Below are 13000 nucleotides of genomic sequence, written 5' to 3'. Positions count from 1 at the left end.
CATTAACAGTGACCCTCTGCAAACCATGAAGACCACAAGCCTAGCAAAGACTTTTTGATGACTTAACCAGTACAGCCAGTAATTATATGCTGATTTGCACATGGATAATGTTGAAGGGGTTTATAATGCAGTAGAATCCCGATGTTTGTCTGGCTTCCCTTCCACGATACAAATACACCCAATTTTTTTTCTAAATCACTACTAAAAACCCAGACAGCATGTGTTGTGTCAAAAGAGCTGGTCATGTGTGTTTAATGGAGTGTATCCTGTACAAAGAAAACCATAATAAACTGTGAAAATGTGACCGTGTTCTCTCAAAAGAAAATAAGCAAGAACAAAACTGTTCCAAAATTAACTGTTTTTGTCTTCTTAAACCCAATGTATCTGCTGTTGTCCATGCCTTATGACAATCTGGCAAATTAATTCCCTCTCTCTCCTCCTTTACTGGCTGTTGTCCATGAGCAAACTAAGTATCATTTTGCAGCATCTCTCTCCATATGCAATCTACTTGGCTAAGTGGCCTTTACCATAATTTCTAAATATTGCTTGCTGTTTTTTGAGTGCTAAACTGAGTTTTTGCTATAATTAGTTTACTGGTTCCTTCTGGTGGCATAAAAAGGTTTCCAGGCTAGTTGTGGGCACTACTTGTAAGACAGGATAAACTCAAGTGGCTTGCTACTGGACATATTAAGAAAACAAAGCAGTGACCATCATTTAATTGGCAAATACTAACATTGCTGGATTGTTTCAACCATTTTTATTTTCAAAAGAAAACCTAGTTAGCCTTTCAGTCAAGATGCAGTACTTGCATTTTAATCTTAAATCTCCATCTGTTCTCCTTTATGTGACCGCTTATGCTTCACAAACACCATCTTCAAAGCAATTAAAGTACATTAACTGGTATGGTATTTGCACACCTATCAAAAGCCTTTAACTCTTAACAATGAGAAAGTTATTACTTGAACATTTATAGGTTCATACGGAGGTACTAGGCTATCGGCCCAAGAGCCTACCTAAGCCTAGCCAGCAAGGTTCCATAGCTTACGCCACCCAAGAAAGTTATTTTCCTGTGCCACTGTCCAGTAGAGACACAGAAGTGATCCCCGGGGTGTATTTCCTATTTCCCATCCACTCATCAAGATTCTTCTTGAAGAGTGCTAATGAAGAACTTTGCTTGACATAGATGGGTAGCTTGTTCCAGAGTATAGGAAGTCTCTGGGACAAGAATCTATCCCTCAGTGTCCTGTTTATTGTGGTGACAAGGCTTAGGTCCCTAGAGCATGTAGCTTGGAGGGATTTGGATTTCTTTAGGTGTAGCATGTCCAAAAGCTCTGGGTTTGACATAGCTTTATATGTTAGGCAGAGATCACCTCGGAGTAGGTGATATGCTACGAAGTAAAGCTGGAGTTTTTTGAGGCGGTCAGTGTAGGGCATTTGTTTGAGGCCAGTAATCCTCTTTGTGATGTACTTCTGTGGCCTTTCCAGCTGTTGCCGATGTCTTGTGAGGTACATTCCAAAAGGGGCACTGTACTCTATATAATGGGTCAAATGAGTGATGAGTAGAGGGGAACAATGACCTCTTTTTTTCCTGGAAGAGAACCCTTTTATGATGAGGTGTGTCACGTAGAAGGACTTCCTGACTACTGTGGCGATGTGACTATCAAAGGAGAGACTTCTGTCCACCTGGGTCCCAAGGTCTCTTTTCACGCATTCGGTGTTAAAGTAGATTGCTGCCTATATGGTAGTTCATGGGTACAGAGTTTTTACCAAAGGGGATGACACTGCACTTTTTGGCATTGAGCTTGAGGCCATGGCTCTGACACCAGGCATTTGTCTCAGTGAGGCCCTTCTGTAGGATGTCCACATCATTTGGGGACTTGACTATGGCTCATAGTTTGCAGTCATCTGCGAACTTCGTTAGCCAGAGGCCTTCTGTGTTAGCCTGTACTTCAGAGAAGTAGATATCAAACAGGAGAGGTCCCAGGACGGAACCATGTGGTACTCCACTTGTCACTGCTTTGAGGTTAGATTTGGAGTCTGCAACTTTTACAGTGTGGGTTCTGTCAGCGAGCCAGTTGGCAACCCATCTTGTGACGTAGGGATTTATACCTAGTTTAGTGAGTTGAGCTATGATTCCAGAATGGGGGATGGTGTCGAAGCCTTGGCGAGGTAAAGATAGGCTGTGTGAACCACCTTACCTTCATCCACGGCTTTGGTGACTGCTTCAAAGAAGTCAATCAGGTTCAGAAGGCATGATCTGTCTTTCACAAACCCGAACTGGGTGGGATCCAGAGTTTGGATGTTTCCAATGTCTTTGTTTATGAGTTCCATGATGATACGTTCCATGGCCTTGCAGATCAGGCTCGTCAGGCTAATAGGTCGATAGTTCCCGGGATGAGTGGTGGCTCCCCCTTTGTGGAGTGGGATAACTGTTGTTGTGCGCCATTCAGTGGGCACAAAGCCTGATGCGAGGCTATTATTGAACATGGTGATTAAATGGGGAGCCAGTTCATTCTGAAGTTCGTGTAAAACACAGCCTGGGATGTTCAGTCCCATGGATACTGTGTTTTTGGCTTTAGAGAGTGCAGCTTTTACCTGCATAGTTGTGATTACAGGGACTCTGCATTCTTCCTGTATAGATATGGGCCCTTTAGGGGGTGAGAGGGGGGTAAAGTTAGCACTGAACCAATCTGCCAGGATGCTGGCAATATCAGTTGGTTCTGTAATTTTCGTGCCTTTGTGCTGTAACTCAGAGCAGATCTGGGTGTTGCCATCTAGATTCTTGAAATAGCTATAGAATGCTTTGTGGTTGTCCTTGGACTTGGTGGCAATTTTGTTTTCATAGCTAGCTTTGGAGGATCTTATAAGGGATCTCAGCTTCTTACTGAGGCTGACCAGGGAGCTCCTCCACTCATGGGATTTTACTCGCTTTTGCAACAGTTTCTTCCTTCCGTTGTACAGTTTGTTTATGGCAGGGGACCACCAGATTGGCTTCCGTTTTTTGGAGGATATCATCTTGGATCGGTTTAGGATAGCATGATCCATGCACTCGTGAAAGTGCTTACAGAGTGCATTTGTGTAGGATTCAGCAGTTGTGACTGTATTGTCCATCTGCATGGGTGTCATGAAGTTCAACACTTCTGACTTAAGAAGCACGAAGTTGGCTTTGGAGAAATGTTTTACTGTGGTTTCCTTAATGGGGGATGGAGGCGGGACGTGGATATCAAGGGTGATAAGCTTATGGTCAGATCGGACCAACGAGGAGTTGACTTCAGGTGTGGAACACCGGTCACTCATGTTGGTAATGACTAGGTCTAGGATATTGTTGCCCCTGGTGGGGGTGTGGATAAGATGATCTAGGGCATTGGAGTTTATGAATTCCAGAGAGTGTTGAGCTAAGGAGTTGGTACACGAGTAGATTTCCCAGTTAATGGTGGGGTAGTTGAAGTCGCCCATTATTAGGGTGTTTGGTTTTTATACTGTTTAGACAGCTAACTTCTCTTTGTTACCATATACCTTCACCAAGATCTATTGCAGCTTACAAGGCAGTGGTTCGCAACCTTTTTTGTACCAAGGCATCCCCCTGCTGGGAGGGAGGAGGTCAGCAGGAATGCACTACCCCCCCCCCCAAAAGGAGGCAGTGCATTGTTATTTATTCAGTCTTCACCAGGGAATCAACTTGGACGGTGCAGTAGTGCAGGTCACAAGAGGTTCTCCTGTTCAATTCTCAGCTGGGATGCCTTCTGTGTGGAGTCTGCATGTCCTCCCTGCATTCATGTGGGTTTCCTCCAGGTGCTCCAGTTTCCTTCCACATTACAAAGACATGCATCTGCAGCACTTTTCCCCGGGCCTCCTCCGAAAATTGGCTTCATTCCAAATTGGACTTTCCCGGTAAACAAATGTTAAATAAAAATAAATAAAATAGTGCCTGACTGTGCAGGTCTTATTCCCATAGGATGGGCAGAACCATCCTCACTGCTTGGATTACCAATTATCTGAGCCAGTACTCATTTACCTGGACAATAAGCAAGGCTTTATGCCTCTATGCCGCTGGCACAGGCTACAGAACACAAAACCTTTAAACCTGAGTAATCAGACGAGAAGCCAAGATGCACTTCTGGAATACCTAAAATGTTGGAAGAATAACCTGTTTAGATGACATTCTTTCTGCATAAAAATAATCCTGGCACATATCTACACAAACACTTAAGAAACAAGCCGATTAAAGTGCCCAGTACTGTATCAATAGCATTTCATTACAAAATTTTAATGAGAATTTCCCTTATTTGCTCCTAAATCACACTTGAGTAGTACTACTTACACTGGTGTGAAGAGAGCCCAGGACTAAAAAAAAAAAAAAACTGTCGTCCTGAAAACCGTGTACCCATGCAAATACTCTTATCACTTTTGTACTGATCTGAATAAATGCTTCTTGTGATAAAAATAGCTCTGAAGTGACAGCTTTACTTCCAAGTGAGTTTTCCATGCAAAATCTGAATATTTTAACATCCATTTCATACATCATTTCTAAATACAGTTTAAACGGTAAAATCCACCTGTCTGCACAAAAGTTTTTACTCATTTATTTTTTTATTGCATTTGTTAACCAGGAAAGTCTACTGGGTCTAGGTGAGTCCATTTTCAGTAGTGGCCCAGGGAGAAAAGCTCCACATAACATTAATAGTACATACAAGTAAAAAGCACAATACACAGTGTATATACAGTCTCGCTGCATAGAAATAAATATTAAATACAGTGGTACAAGTTATTTACAAACATTACGCATCAACATTGTGTACAATCTGATTGAGAATGAAATTAGGTAAGGTAGCAGTTTTCATCGTTACTTATTGGAGTTTTGTAGGCATAAGCAGTTGAATTCAGCAAGTCAGAGAGAGCTCCTAAGTAGTGATATTGTAGGGGGATATAGTAGTGGATCAGGTGTTGGGAGGTATTATTTTGGCACAAGTACATTGCCAGAGATAAAAAAGGTGTGATCTGAGAGACTTCTTAAAGACAGCAGGATTACTGAGTACTCCTCATACTATGCAAATCCTGCCTAGTAACATTCTGATTGTTTACTTTTTGTTTCAATCCCTGGGCAGTGTTTTTTTCTGCAACTCTAGTTGTATCGCAAAAGTCTGTATTCCTTGTACTGTTAGAATTTGTTCCAACTGGATTCCTTTGCTACCTCATGTGAATATGCATTCAACCAGGCTGCACCTGCAAGCAACAATTCCTTATCAGTGTACTACCCAAGTAAACAAATAGCATAAAATCTGCTGGGGAAAAAAAATATGAAGAAGCTGAGGAAGAACTGGTATCTCATCACCGACAAATAGCATAGACGTGATAATCAAAGAAATTCCCTTCTTACCAACTTTAATACTGGTACTGCTGAATCAATATGCAGCCTTGTGTGGGTCACCATAAATATATAGGAGGCTGTAATCCAGTGTTCTGAAGACCTGTTTTGCTGTTGCATCTGTAAGCCTTCACCTTTATAAGTAGTTAAGCAGTCCAAATGACTTAAGAAGCCTAACAGGAATTTCCAATTGCTCCAAAAGCACTGTTTGGCTAATTGACTTTGGTCACATAGTACACAAATAAATGCAAAAAGACTCAAACCCTGTACCTTTGAAACAGGAAACAGTTCACTAAACTAGTCAGAACTTTAGAATAATTCTGCACTACTCACATGTGATGAACCTAATGTTATACCTAGGAAAGTCACGAGATGCTGTACAATGAGATGAGCTCTCTCCAGCTTTAATAAAAATGACAAGTACTAACCTCTAGTTAATTACATGAGAAAATCCATACACTTTAGTGCCCTTGCTGAACTGCCTTCAAAGGAAGTGATGTCACAAAAGAAAAAGCACATAGTTAAAGCCAAACAATCAACAAAACAATAAATACAATAAAATAATTATTAAATTAAGTACTTGCAATTAATTTCTTTGTTAAGACCCTTAGGAACAAGTCCCATATTTTAAAATACATATCCCCTCTCTAACAACAACTGTTTAGCCAAGTGTTTTTCTGTATCTTTAATTCTAACTTGTAATAGAATTGTTGAGCTTAACAAATCAGGATTTGTATTATGTTTACTAAGAAAATGCTTCCCTATAGCTGATCCGTCTTCGTCTGAACATATATCCCCTAATGTTCTTTAAGCCTGTCACTAAATCTCTGCCTTGTTTGCCCATTGTTTAGTTATGTTACAGAAAGAGTCTGCAAACCTGCTTCTGAATAAGCACTCACTCAGGTAAGAGTGGACGGTCAGATGCTGTTTCGTCAATGTGAAATGAGTGGGCTAAATCCTTTAAGTATTTCTGAGGTGGTGGACAGAGCAAAGGGGAGACTTGCAAACTGGTAGTGGAAGCTTGCTTCTTTGAATCTCAAAGGTTTCCTGTGGGGAGACTTACTGCAATTTGAAGGTAAACATCCTCCATATCCAATGCTGTCACAATTAAGCTCTGTAAAATACAGTGATTTTCAGAGTTGCTACTCAGAATCCCTTTCCTTTTATGAACTAAATTAGACAGGAAAAGTCCAACACAGACCCACGTTCTTTCCTTTCTAGCCAACAGAAAAACCTTGCATGCTATATTTACCAAGGGATACAATGTATTGCCTTTTTCGATACAAGATGCTCAGCAAAACCCAAGCGAATCACCACCTGGTAAGTTGGTATCTAAGGCAATCAGGTGGTCAGAAAGACTGTAAAACTATACAAGAATCATTTTTAATTTCAAGTGGAATCCACCTGTCAGCACTGAAGTAGTGCAGGGATGCAGTGTAAAACTGAAACCTGCCTCCTAGCCAAAGGAGTGGGTATGAGTAATTAGGAAGTTACTGCAATTTTCACTGCCACTGACTCCCAAAGCAGAAGGGACAGATGCTGTTTCTATTTGCAGTTCATTTGCCTCAAATAATCATATTTCTAGGAAAAGGCTTCAAACTATCTGGAAAAAGTTGTTTAACTGCAGTTCCCATTTCCCCTTATTTTATAGGTCAATGAGAATTTCAACCACTTGTCTGCCTAACACAAAAGATGTTAGCAACAACTGCACTCCTAAGTTTGGCTTTTACATATTTTGGATAAGCTTCAGTCCAGAATCAACAGTATTACCAATGGCACCTCCAATACAAGAAGGCGTAGTGGATGCATCCCTGTTACAGGCACACATCCAACATGTGAACACTTACTTTGTCAGGGGCTTAAAAGGAATGACGTAAATATTCTGGTTGTAATGAGTTTAGTGATTTCACAGCCTTAAGTGATGATCAAGAAGAGTCACTCACCAATACCTAGCAATAATCTTGAATCCCAACTCAAAGGGATCAAAGCCAAAGAAAGCATTCTATAGTTATGGTTGTAAGTCAGTGAAAAGTACAGCTGTGTACCTACCATAAATGTAGATGTTCGAGTGTATTCACTGTTGCAGTCATTACACTTAGGTTATCCTGCTGGCAGGCTACCAGCAGGAAATGGAAACCTGATCTGAGGAATCATATTCAGCATCTTGCCTAGGCCTCTTATCAGGAGGGGGATGGGAAGTAATTAGGTCTTTGGCCATTTTGAGCATCTGTATGCTGTACTTGTTTCCTCATCTTTAAAACTGTTTTAGACTTTGTCTTTGATATACTGAAGTAGGCTTGACAAAGTTGTGTAGTTCTGAAAACACCCTCAGAAGCCGATGCCTGCTCAGTGGCTCCGGACCCATCTGAGGGATTAGTTTCCGAAGGGCCAATACCTTGAGAATCCAGAGGCCTAGTTGTCTCCACGTGGGAGTCGGAAGCGGCCTGTGGCTCTGAGGTAGCGAGAGTCAAGGGCTGCGAAAGCGCCTCACTGAGCACCGGCGAACTGGCAACTGTCCTAGAAGAGGCTTTGTCGTCGGTTTTGGACCTCGGATGTCTGTCCTGTTCTTTCTCCTTGCGCTTTTTATGAATTCCGGTCATCGGTTGTTCCGACGGCATTATACAGTTAAACCTTCGGCCAAAGTAATGAAAAGCAAAATCGTACCGACGCTTTATCATGCGTTGGTTAAATCTAGCACAAAACAGACAACTAGCAACGTCGTCGTCAGGGCCAAGGCAAAGAATATTGTAAGAATGAAAATCCTTATGAGGTATTTGCTTCCCACAAGAAATACAATTGTTAACTTTTTCTGACATCGGTCTGGAGCAAGAAAAAAGTTTCCCCAACAGGGTACTTAGCTTTATTGAAGACTTCGGATCTGAAATTCAATTTCGGAAATCTCCTGAGTCAGTCGGCCGGCCCTTGTGAACTGCTTTTGCTTCGGGCACCGCGTGGCAAGAAAGACTGAAGAAAATGGCGTCGGCTGCATCTTTTATACCCCTGGCGCACTGACGTCAGGGAAGAGGTGACAGCAACCGACGCCGGACCAGGACTTTGGAATTCAGGCCGACTGCAGGTAGCCTGCCAGCAGGATAATCCAAGTGTAATGACTGCAACAGTGAAACACGATGAACATCTGGCAAGAACTTTTAAATTATTAACCTCTTTCTCTGGCTGTAGAAGCCAAACAACCTCTGACTGTTTCTAAAGGCCGATGTCACAGTGCCAAGAGGCTGTGAATTACCTACTACCAAATATACAAAAGTACAAAGTAAAGGTGGAGTATCAAATTGGTTTCCTTGACAACACGTTTTCTTTGGAGATAAGACATGTAATAAGCCACCTAAAAATCTGTTCATACAAATGATTTCAACAAACACAATGTTAGCAAGACGGGAGACAGAATACTCTTCGTGGTCCAAAGGGGGACTCTGCTTCTTCATGCAGAATGTCCCTTCTTTGACCAGATTACAGGGGAAAAGCTTCTCTCTTTTTTTTTTCTCCTATCAGTGATAGTTTAGGTGAAGGTGCCGTCCTGTTCTGACAGCACATAAAACTTGTGTGGGACTTGCACCAGTCTGGACACAGACAGCTGCAGTGCTGCTGTCTATTATATTGTTTTAAAACATTTTTTTTTTTTACAGTAAAGATGCATTCATCTGAATAGGTTGCTTAATTTATAAACAGCCATAAATGATGCAGTTCTGTCATTTTTGGACAAATCTATGTGATCTTAGTCACGGGAGATGAAAATGCATTTGCTTCCTCAGAAGAACCACCAAAAATGTGTGTGTGTGTGTGTGTTTGTGTGTGTGTGTGTGTGTGTGTGTGTGCACTCATGTTTATTCCCTGTCGCTCCATCTTTCTTAGAACATTTCCCTTTTGTTATACCTGTTTTTATTTCGGAGGAGAAACAGGAGACTGTACTCTTCCTTCTTTTTACATGTACTTCAAACTGCCAGCAACTTTAGTAACATTCTCAGTCAAATGAACTCTGTGTTTAAAGCATCTTAAACTTAGTCACTTTATTAAATTTCAAACAATGTTTAAAGTGTGCCTCAGCATTATGTCATACCAGCAAACAAAACCCTTTACCCTTAATGTTAATCATCAGCCCCATCTTAAATAACCCATTTGTTCACCATTACTATAGTGAGACTTGACCATAAGAAGCCATCATTTAGACAGTCATCAGGAGCAGTTTTAGATTTTTGTCATATTTTCTGCCTTAATTCACTCCCTTTGCCCAGAATTGTGCCAGGGAGGTGTGTACATTGGGCTGATGGCAGAGGACATCCCCTAACTTCTGTAAAGTGCATTCCCTCCAACCAGCCCAGTCTACCTGTCCACAAAGCAAAAATGGTGATGTCTCCAGACTCCAAGGGGTGACTTCACCACCCAATGTGCTCCTGAGTGCATGCCCCATCCATTGGGATAGGCAACTGCATCACACCTCTTAACTTCTCTCCCTTCTCGGGCCCAACTCCTCCAGTACCTGGGCAGCTAACCTAACTCCGGTCATCTGAGTCACAGTCAAGACTCCATTCTTCTGCACCACAGAGCCAGGCCAAACAAAAAAATATTTACATAGCACATGTCTAGCATAAGCATGGTTATATAGTCCAAGAAAGTGGCAAATGCCTACTTGGGTCACCTTTTGTTTTTTTTTTTTGTGTCTCCCCCCCTCTAATATTTTGAGTTTTGCCAAGTTTTTGAGGTGCAGTTGTGCTGACAGTATATGCTAAACATCTACTGTGTGCACAGCTTCATTTGGATAAATGGACTCAAATGCCAGCACTTGAACGGTGTGTTTACAGAAATATTACTCAAGAGTCTTTGTCAAGTCCACAACTTGGTGGCACTCTAGTAGTGGGGAGTTTTTTTTTTCTTTTTGGATCAAGCAGCTTGCCCTATTTACTATCAGAAATTGTTCACTTTTCAACCTGCAATAAAGAATGCTGAGCACAGAGCTAGGTGAAAAACTTAACCCTATAATGGACATACTATTAGACTGTCAGCAGATGCACAAAATCATATCCCCTGAGAGTTGCACAAATTATTGTCAGCAAGTGAGATTAAATTATAGTTAATCACATAGAAACAGGTTTAATGGTAGGAGTATACAACTATTTATCACAGGAGCCACACATCCTTTCATGTGCAAATTATAATGACCACCCTGACAATCAGTGTAACACAAATTTAAGGGCACAGTCAATATTCTTGAAATAGGCAGACAAAATGTCAAATCTAAGTGCGGTCCACAGTAATAAAGACAATTCAGAAGATTTGTGCATGTGTGGAATTCAAACGCAATGTCCAAAACCATCACCTCACAATGTTTGAATACTCCACTGCAGGGACTTGGTCTCTCACCAGCTCTAACGTTAATGGACAGAAAACTGAAAATCAAATTGCCAGTTTCAATATCACTGGCACTAGAAAATTAAGGCAAAGTGAACAAAATACTGGAGGAAAAATCAGAAGAGAAACATGAACTTCTGTTGTAACAGAAACAAAGGAAACAAATAAATTTACAAGCTGAAGATGAAGAATGCAGGCATGCTTACCTGTAGAGTTACACAACTTAAAAATAATAATAAAAAATATAATGCAGCGTACTGATAGTAAATAAACAGCATAAACATATTCTAACTCAAAACGGGCAAAGTTTTAAACAAGGTAATACCTGAATGAAGGATATGAAAGCTCATGGCTCAAATTACTTCTAAAATGTGATCTGAATAAATACCTCATGGAGACTAGAAAGCTTACATAGTGTGCTTGCAGTGCTTACAGTGCACTCTGGCAAAATGCTCATAATGTACAGCTGATATAGAGAACACAAAACCACAGTAGCACAGTGCAGTTCAGTAACTGTGCTGCAAGAGAGGCCCAGTGGCTTCTTTGCTCAGTTGCATCACCTCTGTAAAACGTTTAACAGGACAGCTGTGTTATATAATACAAAAGTTCTTGAGCTGCATTAATAACGCACTGCAGTTCATCTGCCAGTGTAATGTGCACTAGCTTCCAGAGTGACATACAGTAATGTCACATCTGTTTTATATTCTCAACATGATGTTATCTCTAAATCACAACTGCATACCATATTTATGAATCCTGCCCTGATCTTTAAAAGTAGGAGCCTGCTTTTCTATCTTAGGTTAAAAAATGATGACGGACATATCTTAACAAATACCCAATCTGCAATGCATGTGGCTACTGGTTAAGTTTGTGAGGAAAACTGGCTTACTAATGGTAAGAACAAAACCTGTAGAGGCTGTTCCAAAGGAGCATGTCTGGATAAGTAGCAAAACCTTCTTACCTATTTACAAACTACCACTTTTTTTTTTTTTTTTTAATTTCTCCAAATCTTTTGGGTTTCTAACACCATGATGGGAATGCACCTCAGTCCTAAGTCAAAGTACGATTAAAGTTCATGAAATTGGTATTGTTTCAAACTTCAGCCAGGAGTACTCTTTGCAGCACCTGCAATGTGCCCAGTAATGACTCCTCCTGCAATTTGTATGGAGTTACATGTACTGGTAACATATCTAAATACGATTGTAGATTCTTTACGATTTTTCTTCTAAATGGCTCAGACAATGCAATGTGCATGCAGGAAGTGGTTTGGTACAGTCAAAATTTAATTATATGTGCACACTACAATCAAATGCCAATGAAAACAAGACAAAGACAAATCATTACTTGCCTACATTGTACCTATACTGAGGCCATTCTTACTACTTATCAAAATTTTCTCTGAACCTAGGAATACTTACCAGAAAGACCTTCACATTTAGCATGCACCCATCGGTCACACTTGCCACACTGCATCATTTTACTCTCGTAGTCGTCATCATCATAGCACTTGTTGCAGAGTGGGCAAAAATTTCCTGTGAACAGAAAAAAAGATTACATGAATACCTGTGCATGTTTACATTACTATGACCAGATAAACTATCTAGGTAAAAAGTATCAAACTTGGATTCCCAGAGCAACGTAATATGCTGAGACTGAGACAGTCTTTTCAATTACAGTTAGTAGAGTGTAAATCAGCACGTGGTCAAAAGACAAAAACTGCATCACACCTTTCAGTGGACATAGAGCTTGATCAACCTGTTCAAAGCCTTAAGTACAGAAAACAGCATACAAGCAAATCTTGCTTTCCGAGATGACACAATGAAGAACAGTAATTTTCCAAAATCAGCTAGTCAAGTGTTCTTGCAGAACTCTAACCTGTCCACTGCCACCCAATTCTTTTATCCCTTACACTTTAGATCATGCTATGCTTCATTATGTTACAGTCTGAAAAACTGCTGGTGTTCTTGGCAGTACAATCATTCCACTTGCAACCTAATCCTCACAAGAAAGTACAGTTGTGTACACTTACCATAAATGTAGATGTTTGAGTGTATTCAATGTTGCAGTCATTACATTTGGGTAATCTGCTGGCAGGTTGCCCTCAATCGGCCTGAATTCCAAGGTCTTGGGTCCTGCGTCGGTTGCTGTCTCCTCTTCCATGACGTCAGGTCGTCAGGGGTATAAAACAAGCAGCCGACGCCATTTTCTTTAGTTTTTCTTGCCCCAGATGTCAGGTGCCCCCAAAAAGGTAGCAAAAAAAAAATAAAAAAT

At 40.8% G+C, this 13000-nt stretch overlaps 1 protein-coding gene across 5 annotated transcripts in view; it reads right to left on the bottom strand.

Moving 5' to 3' along the window:
* KMT2A (lysine methyltransferase 2A) overlaps nt 1–13000 on the bottom strand; it is a 3231120-nt gene that overhangs the window by 1526053 nt on the left and 1692067 nt on the right. For all 5 annotated transcript variants that reach the window (XM_044080894.1, XM_044080898.1, XM_044080897.1 and 2 more), the window contains exon 14: nt 12148–12261. In XM_044080894.1, coding sequence (XP_043936829.1) covers nt 12148–12261 — 114 coding nt within the window. The remainder of the gene's footprint in view (nt 1–12147; nt 12262–13000) is intronic.

The sequence above is a fragment of the Protopterus annectens genome, chromosome 8.part0, assembly GCF_019279795.1.
Source record: "Protopterus annectens isolate FY-2018-M chromosome 8.part0, PAN1.0, whole genome shotgun sequence".
Taxonomy (NCBI): Eukaryota; Metazoa; Chordata; order Ceratodontiformes; family Protopteridae; genus Protopterus; species Protopterus annectens.
Note: the sequence above shows the minus strand (reverse complement) of the source record. Positions and strands in the feature narration are given on the sequence as shown.